The sequence below is a fragment of the Rhinoraja longicauda genome, chromosome 44 (genome assembly GCF_053455715.1).
Source record: "Rhinoraja longicauda isolate Sanriku21f chromosome 44, sRhiLon1.1, whole genome shotgun sequence".
Lineage (NCBI taxonomy): Eukaryota > Metazoa > Chordata > Chondrichthyes > Rajiformes > Arhynchobatidae > Rhinoraja > Rhinoraja longicauda.
The window spans coordinates 6,387,725-6,411,692 of record NC_135996.1 but is presented as its reverse complement, the minus strand read 5'-3'; the positions used below and the strand labels follow the sequence as shown (position 1 = coordinate 6,411,692).

The window sequence follows — 23,968 nt, the reverse complement described above, 5'->3', positions numbered from 1 at the left end:
CCATCCCTTCTTCCCTCCTCCCCACCCCACCCTGCCCTCCTCCCCAGTCCCACTCTCCCTCCCACCCCCACTCTCCTCCACCCCCCTTTCCACCACTCTCTCCTCCCCCCATCCCCCATTCTCTCCTCCCCAGCCCCACTCTCACTATCCCCAGCCCCACTTTCCCCCACTCTTTCCTCCCCCCACCCCCCTTTCCCAACTCCCACCTCCCCCCCACCCCCACATTCTCTCCTCCCTCCCACTCCTAGCCTCCACCCACTCTCCCCCCCACCCACCCGCATTCTCACTGTCCTCCTCCCCCCCACTCTCCCCGACCCCCTCTTCCCCACACTGACTCTCCCCTGACCCCCATAGTGACCCTTCCCCCCTACCCCCCACTATCTTCCCCCCATCACCAGCCCCCTTCCCCACATACCCCCTCTATCCTCCCCCACCCTCCCCCTCCTTTCACCCTCACTGTCCCCTTCCCCACCACCCACCGTCCTCCCCTTTCCTCCTTCCCTCCCACCCCCACTCTCTCTTCCCCTCACCACCATCTCCCCTTCCCCGCTGTCCCCTTCCCCAGTCCCACTCTCCCTCCCACCCCACCCCATTCCCCACCACCCCCCTTTCCCCACTCTCTCCCCCCCACCCCCTCATTCTCTCCTCCTCCAACCCCACTCTCCCCCCACCCCCCTTTCCCTTCCAGCCCCCTTTCCACCACTCTCTCCTCCCCAGCCCCACTCACTCTCCCCCACCCCCACTCCTCTCCTCCCCCCACCCTCCACTCGCCCCACCCCCATTCTCAATGTCCCCCTCCCCCGAACCCCCACTCTCCCCTCTTCCCAACCCCAACTGTCCCCCTTACTTCCCACCCCCACTCTCTTCCCCCCACCACCACTCCCTCCCCCCCACTGTCCCCCTCCCCAGTCCCACTCCCCCCCCCACTGTCCCCCTCCCCAGTCCCACTCTCCCCCACTGTCCCCCTCCCCAGTCCCACTCTCCCCCCCACTGTCCCCCTCCCCAGTCCCACTCTCCCCCCCACTGTCCCCCTCCCCAGTCCCACTCTCCCCCCCACTGTCCCCCTCCCAGTCCCACTCTCCCCCCCACTGTCCCCCTCCCAGTCCCACTCTCCCCTCCACTGTCCCCCTCCCCAGTCCCACTCTCCCCCCCACTGTCCCCCTCCCCAGTCCCACTCTCCCCCCCACTGTCCCCCTCCCCAGTCCCACTCCTCCCCCCCACTGTCCCCCTCCCAGTCCCACTCTCCCCCTCCCCCCCACTCTCTGCTCCTCCCACCCTCCCCTTCCCCGCCAATCTCTCCTCCCCTCCCCCATTCTCTCCTCCCCCAGCCCCAATCACACTCTCCCCCATCCCCCCTCTCTCCTCCACCCCCCTCCCTACCCCACCCACCCACAGCAAGGTCTCTACTCACCAACCCGCCATCAGTAAAGCAGCAGCAGCAATTTGGGTCGGGAGGGCTGTCGGCGCCGCCAGCCCGCCGCTGCGGCCTACAGCGCCATCGCCATGGGTGCCGCTGCGGCCTACAGCGCCATCGCCATGGGTGCCGCTGCGGCCGACAGCGCCATCGCCATGGGTGCCGCTGCGGCCTACAGCGCCATCGCCATGGGTGCCGCTGCGGCCCGGCCGGCCCATCCCCTCCCCTCCCCTCCCTCCGGTAAAAAGACGGTGATGATGTTCAATGAGCGTAAAAAAAGGGGGCGGTGTAAGAAAAGAAGGCGAGGGAGTGTGGGAGCGTCATTTTGTGGATTGAAGGGATCAGGCTCCTCCCCTCGGCGTGGGCGCCCACCTGCGGGCGAGTAATGTATGATGAGACATTAAGCAGCAGCAGCAATTTGGGTCGGGAGGGCTGTCGGCGCCGCCAGCCCGCCGCTGCGGCCTACATCGCCATGGCGGCGGCGGCAGCGGCAGCGGCGGCAGCGGCAGCAGCGGCAGCAGCAGCAGCAGCGGCGGCGGCAGCGCTGTCGGCGCCGCCATCCGGCCGCTGCGCCATGGCCATTAGTGAAAGGTTCGGGGGGTGGTGGCGGGGGAGTGCATCAGCCCAAAGCCTCTCCTGTATTGGTGTAGCACCCTCAACCCCCTATTCAATCCCCCTTATCCCCACCCTACCTAGCCCCACTCTCCCATCTTCCCTGACCGTCACTCTCTCATCCCCCCTCACGCGTTATTTCTTTAAATAAATTGTCTGTTAAAAAAAAAAGAATCTCAATGGGGGGGGGGGGGGGGAGGAGGAGAGGGGGGGGGTGGAGAGGGGAGGGTGAGGAGGGGGGGGGTGGAGAGGGGAGGGTGAGGAGGGGGGGGGTGGAGAGGGGAGGGTGAGGAGGGGGGGAATGGGATGGGGAGGGGAAAGAGGAGAGGGAGCCACTGACACCGTCCTGCCGGCGGCCATCTAATTTCTCCTTCACTGTGGTGCCGTGCTCCTCCAGTGGAGGGGGAGCGCAATTAATTTTTAATTTTTTAAAGCATATGTACAAATAATAATAAACGACAAACTGGTTATAGAATTCTTACATAGCTTCAATTTTTACATTGATGAAAAGAGATTGAAAAAAATGACTATAAACTAATAGAGAGAAAGCAAAGAAAAAAGAGAATCACAAATATAAAGATTATGGGGATAGATCCGGGAGATGATGAGTATAGTTGTACATCCAACCCTAAACTCAAGTTTTAACTTTAGTTCTAAATTTTAGTTTTGTGTCAAATCCATTTACTTTTTTAAAAATTCAATAAATGGAGACCATATTTTTAAAAATAGATCTGGTTTGTCAATTAAGGCAAACCTTATTTTTTCCAAATGCAAGGTCTCGGTCATTTCCGTAGGAAGTAAGAATAGAAAGGCAGATTATTATCCGAATGGTGTCAAGTTAGGAAGAGGGGATGTTCAACGAGATCTGGGTGTCCTAGTGCATCAGTCACTGAAAGGAAGCATGCAGGTACAGCAGGCAGTGAAGAAAGCCAATGGAATGTTGGCCTTCATAACAAGAGGAGTTGAGTATAGGAGCAAAGAGGTCCTTCTACAGTTGTACCGGGCCCTGGTGAGACCGCACCTGGAGTACTGTGTGCTCCAAATTTGAGGAAGGATATTCTTGCTATTGAGGGCGTGCAGCGTAGGTTCACTAGGTTAATTCCCGGAATGGCGGGACTGTCGTATGTTGAAAGGCTGGAGCAATTAGGCTTGTATACACTGGAATTTAGAAGGATGAGGGGGATCTTATTGAAACATATAAGATAATTAGGGGATTGGACACATTAGAGGCAGGAAACATGTTCCCAATGTTGGGGGAGTCCAGAACAAGGGGCCACAGTTTAAGAATAAGGGGTAGGCCATTTAGAACGGAGATGAGGAAGAACTTTTTCAGTCAGAGAGTGGTGAAGGTGTGGAATTCTCTGCCTCAGAAGGCAGTGGAGGCCAGTTCGTTGGATGCTTTCAAGAGAGAGCTGGATAGAGCTCTTAAGGATAGCGGAGTGAGGGGGTACGGGGAGAAGGCAGGAACGGGGTACTGATTGAGAGTGATCAGCCATGATCGCATTGAATGGCGGTGCGTACAGGCTCGAAGGGCTGAATGGCCTACTCCTGCACCTATTGTCTATTGCCTATTGTCTATTGAGAGAGAGGGAATGCCGGGGCTACCTGAAGTGAGAGAAATCAATATTGGCACCACTGGGCTGTAAGCTGCTCAAGCGAAATATGAGATGCTGAAGAGAGGAATGTTTGATGGGAAGTGTGGAACTGTGTGTGACCGAGTCTTATTCTGTATCTAACCATCCTACATCTGCTTTGACAGGCTTGAGTGACGCGTTCAACATTAACGTGAAAGAGGCTAGGACCTTCAAAGGTCCAAAGAAAGGTCAATTTGGATATAAAGTTCAGCAACACGAAGCGGAGGGTCAGAAATGGTAAGTTTGCAAATGGTTTAGCCTCAAATTTAGATTTAGAGATACAGCGCGGAAACAGGCCCCTCGGCCCACCGGGTCCGCGCCGCCCAGCGATCCCCGCACATTAACACTATCCTACACACACACACTAGGGCCAATTTTTACATTTGCCCAGCCAGTTAACCTACATACCCGCACGTCTTTGGAGTGTGGGAGGAAACCGAAGATCTCGGAGAAAACCCACGCAGGTCACAGGGAGAACGTACAAACTCCGTCCAGACGGCGCCCGTAGTCAGGATCGAACCTGAATCTCCGGCGCTGCATTCGCTGTGAGGCAGCAACTCTACCGCTGCGCCACCGTGCCGCGCTATGGGCTGCAGTCCTTGAGTCTTAAAATCATCGAGAAACGTTATTATTTCACCTTCACTGGGCGGCACGGTGGCGCAACGGTGGAGTTGCTGCCTCACAGCGCCAGAGACCCGGGATGGATCCCGACTACGGCGCTGCCTGTACGGAGTTTGTACGTTCTCCCCGTGACCTGCGTGGGTTTTCTCCGAGATCTTCAGTTTCCTCCCACACTCCAAAGACGTACAGGTTTGTAGTTTAATTGGCTTGGGTTTGCACACTTGGTAAGGTGTCCCCAGTGTGTGTAGGATAGGATAGTGTTAGTGTGCGGGGATCGCTGGTTGGCGTGGACTCGGTGGGCCGAAGGGCCTGTATCTGCACTGTATCACTAAACTAAACTAAAATAAACTAAACACCATGCATAAATACAGTCAGCCAAACTCAAGTACAATAGGTAGAGCAAAGGGGAAGATACAGAGTGCAGAATATAGTCCTCAGCATTGTAGTGCATCAGTCCAAAGTCCAATGTCCACAATGGGGTCTAGGTGAATGGGGCATTACCCTAGCTTATGGAAGGGCCGTTCAGAAGCCCGACAACAGATGAGAAGAAGCCGTTCCTGAGTCTGGTGGTGCGTGCTTTCAAGCTTCTGTACCTTCTGCCGGATGGGAGCGGGGAGAAGAGGGAATGACTAGGTTGGGACAAGTCTTTGATTGTGTTGGCTGTTTTCCCAAGGCAGCTTGGAGCGTAGATGGAGTCGAGGATGGGACGTCTGGTCAGAGAGTAAAGTAGTAGGTTAGGACGCAAAGATTGCAGTCAAGGTTACTGTATGGCAAGTTCTCTATGGCAGCACAGTGGTGCAGTGGCAGAGTTGCTGCATTACAGTGCCAGAGACACAGCTTCAATCCTGACCACGGGGTGCTGTCTGTGTGAAGTTTGCAGGTGGGCCGAAGGGCCTGTTTCAGTGCTGTGTCTCTAAACTAAACATTGCAATAGTGTGAAATGCGGTCTTGGAGGGAGTAGGGAGAGAGAAGAGGGCAGACACAAAATGCTGGAGTTACTCAGTGGGTCATCTTGGGAGAGAAGGAATGGGTGGCGTTTTGGGTCGAGACCCTTCTTCGGACTGATTCAGAGCATGATGTTTTTAGCTCTTAAACTATCTGCTGTGGACCCGTTGGCTCCAAACCTCTCCTGCATTGGTGTGGCACCCTCACCTCTCCCACTCCCCCCCTCCTCCTTTTCCCTCCCCCCCCACTCACCCACTCCAACCCCCCTCAACCCCCGTGATCCCCCCTCCTCACCCACTCACCATCCCCCCTCAACCCCCCCTTATCCCCCCTCCTCCCCTCCCCGCTCCTCACTCACTCACCATTCCCCCTCAACCCCCCCTTATCCCCCCTCCTCCCCTCTCCCTCTCCTCACCCACTCCATCCCCCCTCAACCTCCCCTTATCACCACTCCTCCCCTCCCCCCTCCTCACCCACTCACTATCCCCCCTCACCCCCCCTTATCCCCCCTCCTCCCCTCCCCCCCTCCTCACCCACTCCATCCCCCCTCAACCCCCCTTGAAACTCCCCCGGGGGCCTGGTGTGTGTGAGGGGGGGGAGAGGAAAGGGGAGAGGGAGCCACTCACCCCGGCCCCGGGCGTCCATTGCAGCGGCCAGCAGCAGGAGAGCTCTCCTCACCCCCCCCCCCCCCCCTCATTGGCCGCCACTCCCGTCTTCAGACTGATCAGAGGATGATGTTAGAGCTCTTAAATAACCCTGACTTAAGAACGACGTGTTTATCTGGCACTTTTTCCTTCGGTTTTAGACAACGGTGCAAATCATCTTGTGACAGAAGGTTTACCAGCTACTGACCCCCTCTCCCCTCATCATCTACAAGCCATCATGAAAGTATTTCATCGTTCATTATGTCTCATATCCCCAGCATCTCCGCTCACGAACCCAAGGACATATTTCTGGCATCAACCAGCAATGTTCGTTAATTGAAATCAGATTCCTGAGTTGGACGTGTGCTGTGAAAATGTGCACCACCAGATTCAGGGACAGTTTCTTCCCAGCTGCTATCAGGCAACTGCCTCAACCATCCTACCTCAACCAGAGGGCAGCCCCGAACTACTATCTACCTCTTTGAGTATCCTTGATCAGGGTGGCGCATTGGCTAAGCGGTAGAGTTGCTGCCTTACAGCGAATAATAATAATAATGCATTACATTTATATAGCGCTTTTCTAGAAACCCAAAGACGCTTTACATATTAGATCTAACATAAAGATCAATAAATAAACGAACAGAAAAGGATGAATAAGGTGGAGCGGCGGTCAATGATTGAATGCAGCGCCGGAGACCCGGGTTCGATCCCGACTACGGGCGCTGTCTGTACGGAGTTTGTACGTTCTCCCCGTGACCGCGTGGGTTTTCTCCGAGATCTTCGGTTTCCTCCCACACTCCAAAGACGTACAGGTTTGTAGGTTAATTGGCTTGGTAAATGTAAAAATTGTCCCTAGTGGGTGTAGGGTGGTGTTAGTGTGCGGGGATCGCTGGTCGGCGTGGATGCGGTGGGCCGAAGGGCCTGTTTCCGCGCTGCATCTCTAAACTAAACTAAACTAAACTAGGATCGGACATTGCTGGCTTTCCCTTGCACTAAACGTTATTCCCGTATCATGAATGATGCACTGTGAATGATGGTATCACAAAATGCTGGAGTAACTCAGCGGGTCAGGCAGCATCTTAGGAGAGAAGGAATGGGTGACGTTATGGGTCGAGACCCATGCACTGTAAATGGATCGATTGTAATGGTGGATTGTCATTCCGCTGACTGGTTAGCACCCAACAAAAGCTTTTCACTGTACCCCGGTGCACGTGACCATAAACTAAAGAAAGGAACTGCAGATGCTGGTTCACACCGAAGAGAGACACAAAATGCTGGAGTAACTCAGCGGGACAGGCAGCAACTCTGGATGGAGGGAATGGGTGACCCAAAACGTCACCCGTTCCTTCTCTCCAGAGATTCTGCCATGTCCTGCTGAGTTACTCTGGCATTTCGTGTCTGTTTCCTGTGTTGGATTCCTGGCTTTAGGTGAATCACTGGTTGGGTCTCCTGCCCCGGCTACTCAGGTTTCACTTGGGAACGTAGCTTGCAGACCCATCAAGAAATCGTGGGTAATTCACTTGGGCAGCTTACACCCCAGCGGTATGAATGTTGACTTCTCTAACGTTAACTAACCCTTGCTTTCCCTCCCTCCCTCCATCACATCCCCAGTTCTCCGACCAGTCTGACTGTCCCCGATTACACTTTTATATTTAGTTTAGAGATGCAGCGCGGGAACTGGCCCTTCAGCCCACCGAGTCCGCACTGACCAGCGATCCCCGCACTATCCTACACACACTGGGGACAATTTACACATACTCCAAGCCAATTAACCTACAAACCCGCACGTCTTTGGAGTGTGGGAGGAAACCGAACATCTTGGAGAAAGCCCACGCAGGTCACGGAGAGAACGTACAAACACCGTCTGCATTGGCCTGTGTATGTGTGTCTGTGTACGTGTGTGTGTGTGTGTCTGTGTATGTCTGTGTGCGTGTGTGTCTGTGTGTGCGCGTGTATCTGTGTGTGCGTGTGCCTGTGTACGTCTGTGTGTGCGCGTGTGTCTATGTGTGTGCGTGTGTGTGTGTCTGTATGTCTGTGTGTGCATGTGTGTGTGCGTGCGCGTGTGTCTATGTGCGTGTGCCTGTGTACGTCTGTGTGCATGTGTCTGTGTGTGTGCGTGTGTCTGTATGTCTGTGCGTGTGTGTGTGTGCGCGTGTGTCTGTGTGCGTGTGCCTGTGTACGTCTGTGTGAGTGTGTGTGCGTATGTCTGTGTGCGTGTGTGTCTGTGTGCGCGTGTGTCTGTGTGTGCGTGTGCCTGTGTACGCCTGTGTGCGTGTGTGTCTGTGTGCGCGTGTGTCTGTGTGTGTGCGTGTGCCTGTGTATGTCTGTGTGCGTGTGTGTCTGTGTGTGCACGTGTGTCCGTGTGTGCGCGTGTGTCTGTGCATACACAGGGTAACACAGAATTGGCATCGCTCTCTCCCGCCATTCCTTACTGTCAGAAAGGTCGGCTTGTGAAGTGAGATCATAGGAACAGTATCTCCCATCGGGCCAGACTACCAAATAATATCACTTTCAAGACAGAGGAAAGAATGGGGGCAAAATATTTTTAACTTCAAAAATGAGTCACCCTTAATGTCTGATTCCACTCGAAAACAGGAAGTGTTGAATACGTCTTCCAGGTTTCAGGTTTTCTTTTGTCTCCTTAGTGCGAGCAGTTCTCAGTTTGTGCGGTGCCAGTGTCTCATCTGTTTCTGTCATTACTTGGCCCGTCTGCAGCTATTCAGAAGTTGAAAGTGTTGGACAGAGTAGCAGTGACTTGGCAAGGCTCGCACAGTCTCACAGCAGTGTTATCTGCTGATATAATTTCCGCCGCTGATACAATGCCTTGAAGCCAGTCCCAAAACCTTTAGCTGCAATTACCTACAAAGACTTTTCTTTAGGAAAAAAAACTGCAGATGGGTCTCGACTGCAGATGCTGGTTTAAATCGAAGGTAGACACAAAATGCTGGAGTAACTCAGCGGGTCAGGCAGCATCTCGGGAGAGAAGGAATGGGCGACGTTTCGGGTCGAGACCCTTCTTCAGACTGATTCAGTCTGAAGAAGGGTCTCTACCCGATTCGTCACCCATTCCTTCTCTCCCGAGATGCTGCCTGACCCGCTGAGTTACTCCAGCATTTTGTGTCTACCAATGCCTTTTTTAGTTTAGTCTAGTTTAGAGATGCAGCGCGGAAACAGGCCCTTTCGGCCCACTGGGTCCGCGCCGACCAGCGATCCTCGCACATTAACACTATCCTACACCCACTAGGGACAATTTTTACATTTACCAAGCCAATTAACGTACAAACTTGCACGTCTTTGGAGTGTGGGAGGAAAGTGAAGATCTCGGGGAAAAAACCCACGCAGGTCACGGGGAGAACGTGCAAATGCTGCCTGACCTGCTGAGTTACTCCAGCATTTTGTGAATAAATACCTTCGATTTGCACCAGCAACTGCAGTTATTTTCTTACACTACCTGTTGCTCCACTGTGATTTCTCCTCAAGGTATGTCCACTTTGGAGAAGTTCTCCTCCTCTCTTCGACGAGTGTTTAGCAACGTGCTCTCTCGCTGCTCCCCCTCTGTGGGCAGCGGCAGAGTTGCTGCCTTACAGCGAATACAGTGCCGGAGACCCGGGTTTGATCCCGACTACGGAGTTTTTATTTCTCCTGCCCTCCTGCTCTACGTGTACAAACTCCGTAGTCGGGATCAAACCCAGGTCTCCGGCACTGTATTCGCTGTAAGGCAGCAACTCTGCCGCTGCCCAGCGTGCCGCACTGTAGGCACAAAATGCTGGAGTAACTCAGTGGGACAGGCAGCACCTCTGGAGAGAAGGATTTGGTGACATTTCAGGTCGAGACCCTTCTTCTGTAGAGATGCTGCCTGACCCGCTGAGTTACTCCAACATTTTGTGTCTATCGTCGGTTTAAACCAGCATCTGCAGTTCCTTCCTACAATTGACTGCAGGCACAGTGACGTACGGTTTCCTCCCACATTCCAAAGACGGACAGGTACGTAGGTAAATTGGCTGGGTAAATGTAAAAATTGTCCCTAGTGTGTGTAGGATAGTGTTAATGTGCGGGGATCGCTGGTCAGCAAGGACTTGGTGGGCCGAAGGGTCTGTTTCCGCGCTGTATCTCTAAACTAAACTAGCCTAAACTAAACTAGAGAAATTAATATTTATACCACTGGGTTGTAAACTGCCCAAATGAAATATGAGATGCTATTTACTCCAATTTGCGTTTAGCCGCACTCTGACATGAACTATTTTTAGTTTTTTAGTTTCTAGATACAGCGCAGAAACAGGCCCTTCGGCCCACCGGGTCCGCGCCCACCAGTGTTCCCCGCACACGAACACTATCCTACACCCACAGGGGGGAGTTTTTACATTTACCAAGCCAATTAACCTACAAACCTGTAAGTCTTTGGAGTGTGGGAGTAAACCGAAGATCTCGGAGAAAACCCACGCAGATCACGGGGAGAACATACAAACTCCGTACAGACGGCACCCGTAGTCGGGATCGAACCCGGATCTCTTGGGAGAAAGTGCAAACTCCGTACAGACGGTGCCTGTAGTCGGGATCGAACCCGGATCTCCGGCGCTGCATTCGCTGTAAGGCAGCAACTCTACCGCTGCGAAACCCTGACCGCCCTAAACTAAACTATTGTGATGTGCCTAACCGTTTTGTTTAATCCATGTGTTGCCAGGTTGCTGGTCAGTGCCCCCTGGGATGGCAGTGCCAAGAACAAGAGAGGTGCCATTTATCGCTGCAAAGTGTCCAACAGGAATAGCACGAACTGCATGAAATTAAACTCAGGTAAAATAACGATTCACTTGCAGGAAAAGGAACGGGGTAATGATTTTGGATGATCAGCCACGATCATATTGAATGGCGATGCTGGCTCGAAGGGCCGAATGGCCTACTCCTGCACCTATTTTTCTATGTCTCTATGTTTAGTTTAGTTCAGAGATACAGCACAGAAACAGGCCCTTCGGCCCACCGGGTCCGTGCCATCCAGCGATCCCCGCACATCAACACTATCCAACACGCACTGGGGACAATGTTTACATTTACCAATTTATCTACATATCTGCACGTCTTTGGAGTGCGGGAAAAAACGGAAGACCTGGGAGAAAACCCATGCGAGTTTGTACGTTCTCCCCGTGACCTGCGTGGGTTTTCTCCAAGATCTTCGGTTTCCACCCACACTCCAAAGACGTACAGGTTCGTAGGTTAATAGGCTTGGTATAAGTGTAAAATTGTCCCTAGTGTGGGTGTAGGATAGTGTTAATGTGCGGGGATCGCTGGTCGGCGCGGACCCGGTGGGCCGAAGGGCCTGTTTCCGCGCTGAATCTCTAAACTAAATTAGCACTGTGGTGTAGTCTTCGAGTGATGTGCTTGTGTTAATGAGTGTGGATGTGCGTATATAGAAGGGCAACTATCATTCTGTGATACATCCAGTTTCGTTCTGTTTGTTGCAGGTGAGGCGGCTCTGAAAAACATCTCTGACAAAATGAAGGACATGCACTTCGGCATGACATTGATACGCAACCCCCAGGGCTTCATGGTACGAGCTTCCTACAGCCCTTGACTGCGCACTGTCAGGGCTTGAATTCATTGCTGTCCAAATCTGGTTCTGGATAAGTCTCTTTTCCAGATATGACCAGTCTTTTACAAATGTACCTTTAGTTTAGTTTGGAGACACAGGCCCTTCGGCCCGCCGAGTCCGTGCCGACCAGCGATTCCCACACACTAGCACTGTCCTACACGCACTCGGGACATAGAAACATAGAAAATAGGTGCAGGAGTAGGCCATTCGGCCCTTCGAGCCTGCACCACCATTCAATATGATCATGGCTGATCATCCAGCTCAGTAACCTGTACCTGCCTTCTCTCCATACCCCCTGATCCCTTTAGCCACAAGGGCCACATCTAACTCCCTCTTAAATATAGCCAATGAACTTGCCTCAACTACCTTCTGTGGCAGAGAATTCCACAGACTCACCACTCTCTGTGTGAAGAAATGTTTTCTCATCTCGGTCCTAAAAGACTTCCCCCTTACCCTTAAGCTGTGACCCCTGGTTCTGGACTTCCCCAACATCGGGAACAATCTTCCCGCATCTAGCCTCTCCAACCCCTTAAGAATTTTATATGTTTCTATAAGATCCCCCCTCAGTCTTCTAAATTCCAGCGAGTACAAGCCAAGTCTATCCAGTCTTTCTTCATATGAAAATCCTGCCATCCCAGTCCTGCCATCCCAATTTACACGTACATCAAGTCACGTGGGTACAAACCGCTTGGGTTTTACATAGAAAATAAATGCAGGAGTAGGCCATTTAGCCCTTCGAGGCAGCACCGCCATTCAATATAATCATGGCTGATCATCCAAAATCAGTACCCCATTCCTGCTTGTTTTCTCCGAGATCTTCGGTTTCCTCCCACACTCGAAAGACCTGCAGGTTTGTAGGTTAATTGACTGATCTATCTCTCCCTCCTAACCCCATTCCCCTGCCTTCTCCCCATAACCTCTGACACTCGTACTAATCACGAATCTATTTATCTCTGCCTTAAATATATCCACTGACATCCATAGCCTTCCATGGCAAAGAATTTTACAGATTCACCAATCTCTGACTAAATAAATTTCTCCTCCTCTCCTTCCCAAAAAGAATGTCCTTTAAGTCCTTCAGAGGCTGTGACCTCTAGTCCTAGACTCTCCCACCAGTGGAAACATCCTCTCCACATCCTCTCTATCCAAGCCTTTCACTATTCTGTACGTTTCAATGAGGTCCCCCCTCTTTCTTCTAAATTCCAGCGAGTACAGGCCCAGTGCTTTGCTTTCGTATGCCACACACTAGGGGCAATTAGCAGAAACCAATTAACCTACAACCCTGCCTGTCTTTGGAGTGTGGGAGAAAACCGACCGGAGCACCCAGAGAAAACCCACGTGGAGAACGTGCAGACTCCACACCCTAGACCCACAGAGCCCGCGTAGACCGTTCATCGCCTGTTCACACTAGTTCAATGTGATCCCACTTTCTCATCCACTCCCTACACATTGGGGGCAATTTTTGAGGGGCCAGGTGTGCTACAGTGGACAGGGGGAGGGGTGGGGGTGAGAAAAAAGGGGTGCAATAGAGTTGCCAACTTCCTCACTCCCAAATAAGGGACAAAGGGTGACATCACCGCCCCACGCCACACCTGACCTCACCCAGCCAGCGGCCACGTGCTCCCGCTCCACCAATGGCGGCTGCCCGGGCTGCGAGGCGGGTTGCTAGGCAACCTCCGTTAGGTGGCGCCCGGGCCTACACTGTCCGGGCCTACACTGACCGGGCCTACACTGTCCGGGCCTACACTGTCTGGGCCTACACTGTTCGGGCCTACTCTGTCCGGGCCGACAGTGCCGTCCGGGCCTAATACGGGACAAGGGCGGTCCCGTACGGGACAAACCAATTTAGCCCAAAATACGGGATGTCCTGGCTAATACAGGACAGTTGGCAACAACCCTAGGGTGTAGGTGGTTGGGTCATTACCTAAAATTGGGCAATTCAAAGTTCATGCCTTTCGATGTAATTTACAATGAGCAATTAGTGACATTTTCGTGCTGAGTAACTCAGCGGGCCAGGCAGCATCTCCGGAGAACATAGATAAGTGCCTTTTTAGGTCTGGACCCTTTTTCGGACTGATTGTGGTGGGGGTGGGGTGGGGGGGAGAAAGTTGGAAGAGGGAGGAGGGGCCAGACAAAGCCAGGCATGTGATAGGTGGAGAAACAAAGAACTGCAGATGCTGGTTTATGCCAAAGAGAGGCACAAAGTGCTGGAGGAACTCAGCGAGTCAGCCAGCATCTCTGGAGAACATGGATAGGCGACGTTTCGGGTCAGGAGCCTTCTTCAGACTGAAGGTCACAGGGAGATGGAGGGTAAGAAAATAACTGCAGATGCTGGTACAAATCGAAGGTATTTATTTCACAAAATCCTGGAGTAACTCAGCAGGTCAGGCAGCATCTCAGGAGAGAAGGGGAGGGTGACGTTTCAGGTCGAGACCCTTCTTCAGATGGAGGGTCCTCTTTCTGTCAGATCCAGGGGTCACAGTCTAAGAATAAAGAGGAGGCCATTTAAAACTGAGGTGAGAAAAAACTTTTTCACCCAGAGAGTTGTGATTTTGTGGAATTCTCTGCCACAGAAGGCAGTGGAGGCCAATTCACTGGATGAATTTAAATGAGCGTTAGATAGAGCTCTAGGGGCTAGCGGAATCAAGTGATGTGGGGAGAAGGCAGGCACGGGTTACTGATTGTGGATGATCAGCCGTGATCACAATGAATGGCGGTGCTGGCTCAAAGGGCGGAATGGCCTCCTCCTGCACCTATTGTCTATTGTCATGAAACATCACCTATCCACGTTCTCCAGAGATGCTGCCTGACCCACTGAGTTACTCCAGCACTCTGTGAAACGTCACCTATCCATGTTCTCCAGAGATGCTGCCTGACCCGCTGAGTTACTCCAGCACTCTGTGAAACGTCACCTCTCCATGTTCTCCACAGATGCTGCCTGACCCGCTGAGTTACTCCAGCACTCTTTGTCCTTTTGTGTAAACCGCCACCTGCAGTTCCTTGATTCTACATCAGCATTCCGTGTTACTCCAGTACTTTGTGTCTTTTCCCGTTAAAAAAACAGCGTCTGCAGTTCCTTTGTGCCTACTTCTGACAATTAAACGCTCTCGTTACAGGTGTGCGCTCCCCTCTGGACCCAGCAGTGTGGAAACTCCATCTATAACACGGGAATCTGTACGAACATCAGCGACAACTTCCAGCCTGCTGGGATCATCGCGCCCACTGCCCAAGGTACAATCACGGTCTAGGGTTGCCAACTATCTCACTCCCAAATAAGGGGCCGGGTGACGTCACCCCCCCGCGCCCCACGTGACCTCACCCATCCAGCGGCCACGTGCTCCCGCTTCACCAATGGCCGCCGCCCAGGCCGGGAGGCGGGGTGCTACGCAACCTCCGTCAGGCGGCGTCCGGGCCTCCGGGCCTACACTGTCTGGATAGCTCTAGAGGCTAGTGGAATCAAGGGATATGGGGAGAAGGCAGGCACGGGTTACTGATTGTGGATGATCAGCCATGATCACAATGAATGGCAGTGCTGGCTCGAAGGGCCGAATGGCATCTGCATCTATTTTCTACACGTGATAATAAACTAAACTGAAACTGCATCTTTAGAGACCTTCGAACCATCTTTATTGGATTTTACTGGACTTGAACTAAAAGTTATTCCTTTCATCACGTATCTGCACACTGTGGACAGCTCGATTGTAATCATCTTTCCACTGACTGGTTAGCACGCAACAAAAGCTTATCACTGCACCTCGGTACACGTGACAATAAACTAAATTAAACCTGTGGAGTTTGCACCATGAACTCCACCCTGTGTAGGAAGGAACTGCAGATGCTGGTTTAAATCGAAGATAGACACAAAATGCTAGAGTAATTCAGCGGGTCAGGCAGCGTCTCTGGAGGGAAGGAATGGGTGACGTTTCGGGTCGAGACCCTTCTTCACACTGATTCAGGAGTGGGCGGTACAGAGATAGGATGTAGTCGGAGACAGTAAGACTGGTCGGAGAACTGGGAAGGGGATGGGGATGGAGAGAGTCAAGAGTGTTTTATTGTCATGTGTCCCAGATAGAACAATGAAATTCTTACTTGCTGCAGCACACAGAATGTGTAAACATAGTACACAATAGACAATAGGTGCAGGAGGAGGCCATTCGGCCCTTCGAGCCAGCACCGCCATTCAATGTGATCATGGCTGATCATTCTCAATCAGTACCCCGTTCCTGCCTTCTCCACATACCCCCTGACTCCGCTATCCTTAAGAGCTCTATCTAGCTCTCTCTTGAATGCATTCAGAGAATTGGCCTCCACTGCCTTCTGAGGCAGAGAATTCCACAGATTCACAACTCTCTGACTGAAAAAGTTTTTCCTCATCTCAGTTCTAAATGGCCGACCCCTTATTCTTAAACTGTGTGGCCCCTTGTTCTGGACTCCCCCAACATTGGGAACATGTTTCCTGCCTCTAACGTGTCCAACCCCTTAATAATCTTATACGTTTCGATAAGATGTAAACTGTAAATAATAATAATAAATAATAGTCTATTGTAGTTGAGGTTGTGGTGTTTAATAGCCGAATGGCTGCAGGGAAGAAGCAGTTCCTGAACCTGGACGTTACAGTTTTCAGGCTCCTGTGTCTTCTTCCCGATGGCAGGGGTGAAACGAGAGAGTGGCCAGGATGGTGTGAGAGAGGGCTACTTGAAGTTATGATGAATTCCACCCTGAGTTGTAGCATCAATGTTCCTGTGTGACCACCTCCATTTCCCTTTTCGTTTTCAGATTGCGGGGTTACTATGGACATCGTGATCCTTCTGGACGGTTCAAACAGCATCTACCCTTGGCACGAGGTGCAGAGGTTCCTCAGCAACGCCCTACACAAGTTCCACATCGGCCCGAAGCAGATACAGGCAAGTCCACCGTCCTCCGTCACTCCTCCTGAAAGCTCGTTGAACTCCACATGAAGTCCTGATGGCTTCACAGTTTCTCTCCCCGTTCCCTCCCCCCACCTCTCCACCCGTATTTGGAGTATTGTCAGCAATTTTGGGCACCATATCTGAGGACGGATGTGCTGGGTCTGGAGAGGGGGCCCAGAGGAGGTTTTTACAAGAATTCCTCGGCTTATTTGCAAGGATTTCATCTTTCCACAACTTAGGGCGGCACGGTGGCGCAGCGGTAGAGTTGCTGCCTTACAGCGAATGCAGCGCCGGAGACCCGGGTTCCATCCCAACTACGGGTGCTGTCTGTACGGAGTTTGTACGTTCTCCCCGTGACCTGCGTGGGTTTTCTCCGAGATCTTCGGTTTCCTCCCACACTCCAAAGACATGCAGGTTTGTAGGTTAATTGGCTTGGTAAATGTAAAAATTGTCCCTAGTGTGTGTAGGATAGTGTCAGTGTGCGGGGATCGCTGATCGGTGTGGGCCGGGGGGCCTGTTTCCGCGCTGTATCTCTAAACTAAACTAAACTAGGGTCTCGACCCGAAACGTCACCCTTTCCTTCTCTCCTGAGATGCTGCCTGACCCGCTGAGTTACTCCAGGATTTTGTGATACCTAAACTAAACGTCTAAGCTCCAAGTTCAAACGGTTCGCCTTACCGCAGTTAGCCGTGCCAACACCAATTGGCCTTATACTCCGCGATGTTCACAGTTCTTGAACAGCTCCATCCAAAACCACGAGGAATTGCAGGGAATTGTGGACGCAGCCCAGACCATCACACAAACCAACCTCCCTTCCATCGACTCCATCTACACCTCACGCTGCCTCAGCAAGGCCAGCAGCATCATCAAGGACCAGTCTCACTCCCTCTTCTCCCCTCTCCTATCGGGCAAACGGTACAGAAGTGTGAAAACGCACACCTCCAGATTCAGGGACAGTTTCTTCCCAGCCGTTATCCGACTACTGACCCATCCTACCACAACCAGAGAGCAGTGCTGTATACCTTGTTGGTGACCCTTGGATTATCTTTGATCGGACTTTGGTGGCTTTATCTTGCTCTAAACATTATTCCCTTATCATGTACTGTATCTATACACTGTAAATGGCTCGATTGTAATAGAGTCATCGAAACATGGAGTGATACAGCGTGGAAACAGGCCCTTCAGCCCAACTTGCCCACACCGGCCAACATGTCCCAGCTACATTAGTCCCACCTGCCTGCGCTTGGTCCATATCCCTCCAAACCTGTCCTATCCATGTACCCGCCTAACTGTTTCTTAAACATTGGGATAGTCCCAGCCTCAACTACCTCCTCCGGCAGCTTGTTCCATACACCCACAATGCATGTAATCATGTTTCGCCTTTCCGCTGACTAGATAGCATGCAACAAAAGCTTTTCCCTGTACCTCGGTAATTAGGGTTGCTAATTTTCTCACTCCCAAATAAGGGACAAGGTGATGTCACCGCCCCGCGCCCCATGTGACCCCACCCAGCCAGCGGCCATGTGATCCCGCTCCACCAATGGTGGCCGCCCGGGCCGGGAGGCAGGTTGCTACGCAACCTCCATCAGGCAGCGCCCAGGCCTCTGGACCTACAATGTCTGGGCCTACGCTGTCCGGGCCTACGCTGTCCGGGCCTACGCTGTCCGGGCCTACGCTGTCCGGGCCTACGCTGTCCGGACCAACGCTGTCCGGGCCTACGCTGTCCGGGCCTACTCTGTCCGGGCCTACTCTGTCCGGGCCTACTCTGTCCGGGCCTACGCTGTCCGGACCTACGCTGTCCGGGCCTACTCTGTCCGGGCCTACTCTGTCCGGGCCTACTCTGTCCGGGCCTACGCTGTCCGGGCCAGCGCTGTCCGGGCCTGCGCTGTCCGGGCCTGCTCTGTCCGGGCCTACTCTGTCCGGGCCTACTCTGTCCGGGCCTACTCTGTCCGGGCCTGCGCTGTCCGGGCCTGCGCTGTCCGGGCCTGCGCTGTCCGGGCCTGCGCTGTCCGGGCCTGCGCTGTCCGGGCCTGCTCTGTCCGGGCCTACTCTGTCCGGGCCTACTCTGTCCGGGCCTACTCTGTCCGGGCCTTCGCTGTCCGGGCCTGCGCTGTCCGGGCCAGCACTGTCCGGGCCTAGACTGTCCGGGCCTACAGCGCCCACCGGGCCTAATACGGGACAAGGGCGGTCCCGTACGGGACAAACCAATTTAGCCCAAACTACGGGATGCCCCGGCTAATACGGGACAGTTGGCAACCCTACAACGGACTAAACTAAACTAAGCAGGACTGAAAGGTTGTGCTGCTGGCGTGTTACACACTGACCGAGGAAGGGTCAGTGCCAATCTGGCGGTTGGGCGTAGACCTTACCACACAGCCTCTAATTTGAGATGATCCATATAATCGTGCAAAAAAAACAAAGTGTTTCCTCCCTGCTCCTATTCTGGGTAAAGGGTTCCAGATGTGAATTGAATCAAAATAGAGCGGCGGTGTAAATTGAGCATGTCAATTAGAGAGAGTGAGTGACCTCTTACCTACACAAAGAATTGTCAGCTTCCAGCCACAGGGGCCGAGACTTCAACAAGACTGTGGCTTTTTTAAAGTAGGAAAGAACTGCAGATGCTGGTTATAGTTTAGGGATACAGTGTGGAAACAGGCCCTTTCGGCACACCGAGTCCGCGCCGACCAGCGATCCCCGCACACCAACACTATCCTACACACACTGGTGACAATTTTTACATTTACCAAGCCAATTAACCTACACACCTGCACGTCTTTGGAGCGTGGGAGGAAACCGAAGATCTCGGAGAAAACCCACGCAGGTCACGGGGAGAACGTGCAAATTCCGTACAGATAGCACCCGTAGTCGGGATCGAACACGGGTCTCCGGCGCTGCATTCGCTGTAAGGCAGCAACTCTACCACTGCACCACCGTGCCGCCTATTTACGGTCTAAACATGTGGGTCAAAATAAACCAGAGCAAAAAAGAGACTTTGGTTATTGATTAGAACTATCACTCGTGGAAACAAGCTGTCTTTATGTCTGGCTGTGGTTGCTTTGACAGTCCGGAGTCCCCTGGTTCTGGACTCCCCTAACATTGGGAACATTTTTCCTGCATCTAGCTTGTCCAGTCCTTTAATAATTTTATAAAAGGCACTTTGTGACCATCTCCGTGACTTCCTCCAGATCGGCATGCTGCAGTACGCGGAGACGGTCGTCCAAGAGTTCCAACTCGGCCAATACAAGACTGCGCGGGCTGTGATCGCGGCCGCCAAGAACATCAGCCGCCAGGGCGGCCGCGAGACCAAGACCGCCATGGCCATCAAAGTCGCCTGGTAAGTGTCTGCAAACCTCTTTACTTAGTCAGAGGGTGGCGAATCTGTGGAGCTCTTTGCCACACAGCAAAGACGGGTAGATCCCGACTACGGGCGCTGTCTGTACGGAGTTTGCACGTTCTGAGTGACGTGGATAGATTAGGCGAGTGGGCAAATGCATGGCAGATGCAATATAATGTGGATAAATGTGAGGTTATCCACTTTGGCGGCAAGAACAGGAAAGCAGAGTATTACCTGAATGGTGAACGATTAGGAGAAGGGGAGATGCAACGAGACCTGGGTGTCGTGGTGCACCAGTCATTGAAAGCAAGCGTGCAGGTGCAGCAGGCAGTGAAGAAAGCGAATGGTATGTTGGCATTCATAGCAAGAGGATTTGAGTTTAGGAGCAGGGAGGTTCTACTGCAGTTGTACAGGGCCTTGGTGAGACCGCACCTGGAGTATTGTGTGCAGTTTTGGTCTCCTAATCTGAGGAAAGACGTTCTTGCCTTAGAGGGAGTACAGAGAAGGTTCACTAGATTGATCCCTGGGATGGCAGGACTTTCATATGAAGAAAGACTGGATAGATTAGGCTTATACTCGCTGGAATTTAGAAGACTGAGGGGGGATCTTATAGAAACATATAAAATTCTTAAGGGGTTGGAGAGGCTAGATGCGGGAAGATTGTTCCCGTTGTTGGGGAAGTCCAGAACCAGGGGTCACAGCTTAAGGATAAGGGGGAAGTCTTTTAGGACCGAAATGAGAAAACATTTCTTCACACAGAGAGTGGTGAGTCTGTGGAATTCTCTGCCACAGAAGGTAGTTGAGGCCAGTTCATTGGCTATATTTAAGAGGGAGTTAGATGTGGCCCTTGTGGCTAAAGGGATCAGGGGGTATGGAGAGAAGGCAGGTACAGGTTACTGAGCTGGATGATCAGCCATGATCATATTGAATGGCGGTGCAGGCTCGAAGGGCCGAATGGCCTACTCCTGCACCTATTTTCTATGTTTCTAAACTGAACACAATACTCCAAATTCCTATTTAATTCCTATTAAATCTTTTCCCCTTCACCTTAAACCTATGTCCTCTGGCCCTCGATTCGCCTACTCTCGGCAAGAGACTCTGTGCATCTACCCGATCTATTCCTCTCATGATTTTTATACACCTCAATATAATCCCCCCTCATCCTCCTGCGCTCCAAGTCTTTAGACAGCGGGTGATCAATCTGTGGAATTCATTGCTACAGAGAAATGTTGCGATAGCCCAACCTCCCTCGCCTGTCCGACCTACAGCTTAAGGCAGCGTGTGAGCCCAGGGGCAGAGAGGAGAGCTCGGGGGAGGAGGGGGGGTGGGTGTTCAGTGGGGTATGGTGGGTGGGGGGGGGTGGGGGTCGAGGTCCCACAGAAAGAACCCATTCATCAACTCGAGGAACACAACAGACTTCTGAAACGATGGACACAAAAGCTTCCTCTCAGCCTCATCACTGCAAACCCTGCATACACTCAGGGCTAAAAATAACATGAGTGTCTGTCTATGAAGTGCGTGTGTGCGCATTTGTGTGTGTGTGTTTGTGTAAAGTGTGTGGAAGAAGGAACTGCAGATGCTGGTTTAAACCGAAGATAGACACAAAAAGCTGGAGTCACTCAGCGGGACAGGCAGCATCTCTGGAGAGAAGGAATGTGTGACCTTTCGGTTTGAGATGTCAGAAGACCCCCGTGACCTGCGTGGGTTTTCTCTGAGATCTTCGGTTTAGACAATAGACAATAGACAATAGGTGCAGGTGGAGGCCATTCGGCCCTTCGAGCCAGCCATTCAATGTGATCATGGCTGATCATTCTCAATCAGTACCCCGTTCCTGCCCTCTCCCCGTACCCCCTGACTCCGCTATCCTTAAGAGCTCTATCTAGCTCTCTCTTGAATGCATTCAGAGAATTGGCCTCCACTGCCTTCTGAGGCAGAGAATTCCACAGATTTACAACTCTCTGACTGAAAAGGTTTTTCCTCATCTCAGTTCTAAATGGCCTACCCCTTATTCTTAAACTGTGGCCCCTTGTTCTGGACTCCCTCAACATTGGGAACATGTTTCCTGCCTCGAACGTGTCCAACCCCTTAATAATCTTATACGTTTCGATAAGATCTCCTCTCATCCTTCTAAATTCCAGTGTATTCTCCCACATTATAAAGACATACAGGTATGTAGGTTTTATTGGCTTGGTGTAAATGTAAAAATTGTCCCTAGAGTGTATGGGATAGTGTTAATGTACGGGGATTGCTGGTCGGCGCGGACTGGGTGGGCCGAAGGGCCTGTTTCCGCACTGCATTTTTAGGTGAGGTCTGGTTAGGTTAGAGATACTGCGTGGAAACAGGCCCTTCGGCCCACTGAGTCCGCACATCGACCAGCGATCCCCGCACATTATCACTACCCCATACACACTAAGGACAATTTTACATTTACACCAAGCCAATTAGCCTACTACACACCTGTACGTCTTTGGAGTGTGGGAGGAAACCGATCTCGGAGAAAACCCACGCAGGCCAACGTATAAACTCCGTACAGACAAGCACCCGTAGTCGGGACCGAACCCGGGTCTCTGAACTCAACTGATAACTTTATGATGTAAACGTTATCCTTTTCACAAAATGCTGGAGTAACTCAGCAGGTCAGGCAGCATCTCAGGAGAGAAGGAATGGGTGACGTTTTGGGTGGAGATCCTTCTTCAGACTGATGTCGGGGGGGCGGGACAAAGGAAGGATGCAGGTGGAGACAGGAAGATAGAGGGAGAACTGGGAAGGGGGAGGGGAAGAGAGGGACAGAGGAACTATCTAAAGTTGGAGAAGTCGATGTTCATACCGCTGGGCTGCAAGCTGCCCAGGTGAAATATGAGGTGCTGTTCCTCCAATTTCCGGTGAGCCTCACTATGGCACTGGAGGAGGCCCATGACAGAAAGGTCAGAGTGGGAGTGGGAGGGGGAGTTGAAGTGCTCAGCCACTGGGAGATCAGGTTGGTTAAGGCGGACTGAGCGAAGGTGTTGAGCGAAACGATCGTTTGGTTTCGCCGATGTAAAGAAGTTGACATCTAGATTTGGTTATCGTTATCCTTTGTGCCTTCAGCTCGGAAGCCTTCAGTCGAGAGCGGGGCGGTCGGGAGGGAGCCTCCAAAGTCATGGTGGTGGTGACCGACGGAGAGTCCCACGACGGGCTGCACCTCCGCGACTCCCTGGCCGAGTGTGAGAAACGTAACATCAGCCGCTACGCCATCGCGGTACGTCACGGAACCGGCCATACGGCCCAACTCACGCATGCTGGAGATGGACTCAAAGAGCTGGGGTAACTCCGAGGGTCAGGCAGCAGCTCTGGCGAAAAGCAATGGGTGACGCTTTTCGTCATGAGGAATAGGCTTAGAATTAGGCCATTCGGCCCATCGAGTCTACTCTGCCATCCGTGTGATGCTCTGGGCTAAGAGGAATTTGAAAGATTTAATAGCAACCCGAGGGGCAACTTTTTCACAGGGCGGTGGGTTTAAGGAACAAGCTGCCAGAGAAATTAGTTGGGGTATTTTGGGTACTATAACAGCTTTTAAAAGACACTTGGACAGGTACATCATAACGTCATAAGGAATAGGTGTAGAATTAGGCCATTCGGCCCATCATCTACTCCGCCATTCAATCATGGCTGATCTATCTCTCCCTTCTAACCTCATTCTCCTGCCTTCTCCCCACAACCTCTGACACCCGCACTAATCAAGAATCTATCTATCTCTGCCTTAAAAATATCCACTGACTTGGCCCCCACAGCCGTCTGTGGCAAAGAATTCTACAGAATCACCACCCTCTGACTTAAGAAATTTCTCCTCATCTCCTTCCTAAAAGAACATCCTTTAATTCTGAGGCTGTGCCCTCTAGTCCTGGACTCTCCCACTAGTGGAAACATCCTTTCCACATCCACTCTATCCAGGCCGCTCACTATTCTGCATGTTTTAATGAAGACTCCTCTCTTTCTTCTAAATACCCGAAACGTCACCCATTCCTTCTCTCCAGATATGCTGCCTGTCCTGCTGAGTTACTCCAGCTTTTTGTGTCTATCTTCGGTTTAAACCAGCATCTGCAGTTCCTTCCTACACAAGGTGTATAAATGAGTTTCCTCCCTCATTATAGACAATAGGTGCAGGAGGAGGCCATTCGGCCCTTCGAGCCAGCACCGCCATTCAATGTGATCATGGCTGATCATTCTCAATCAGTACCCCGTTCCTGCCTTCTCCCCATACCCCCTGACTCTGCTATCCTTAAGAGCTCTA

At 52.2% G+C, this 23,968-nt stretch overlaps 1 protein-coding gene across 1 annotated transcript in view; it reads left to right on the top strand.

Moving 5' to 3' along the window:
- The first annotated feature begins 1,536 nt into the window (after nt 1-1,536).
- Nucleotides 1,537-23,968, top strand: part of itga10 (integrin, alpha 10) — a 60,119-nt gene continuing 37,687 nt past the window's right edge. The window contains exons 1-11 of the mRNA XM_078431927.1: nt 1,537-1,684; nt 3,786-3,897; nt 6,149-6,197; nt 8,516-8,614; nt 10,407-10,456; nt 10,552-10,661; nt 11,327-11,412; nt 14,571-14,685; nt 16,231-16,358; nt 19,550-19,698; nt 22,786-22,936. Of these exons, the coding sequence (XP_078288053.1) occupies nt 1,537-1,684; nt 3,786-3,897; nt 6,149-6,197; nt 8,516-8,614; nt 10,407-10,456; nt 10,552-10,661; nt 11,327-11,412; nt 14,571-14,685; nt 16,231-16,358; nt 19,550-19,698; nt 22,786-22,936 (1,197 nt within the window). The remainder of the gene's footprint in view (nt 1,685-3,785; nt 3,898-6,148; nt 6,198-8,515; nt 8,615-10,406; nt 10,457-10,551; nt 10,662-11,326; nt 11,413-14,570; nt 14,686-16,230; nt 16,359-19,549; nt 19,699-22,785; nt 22,937-23,968) is intronic.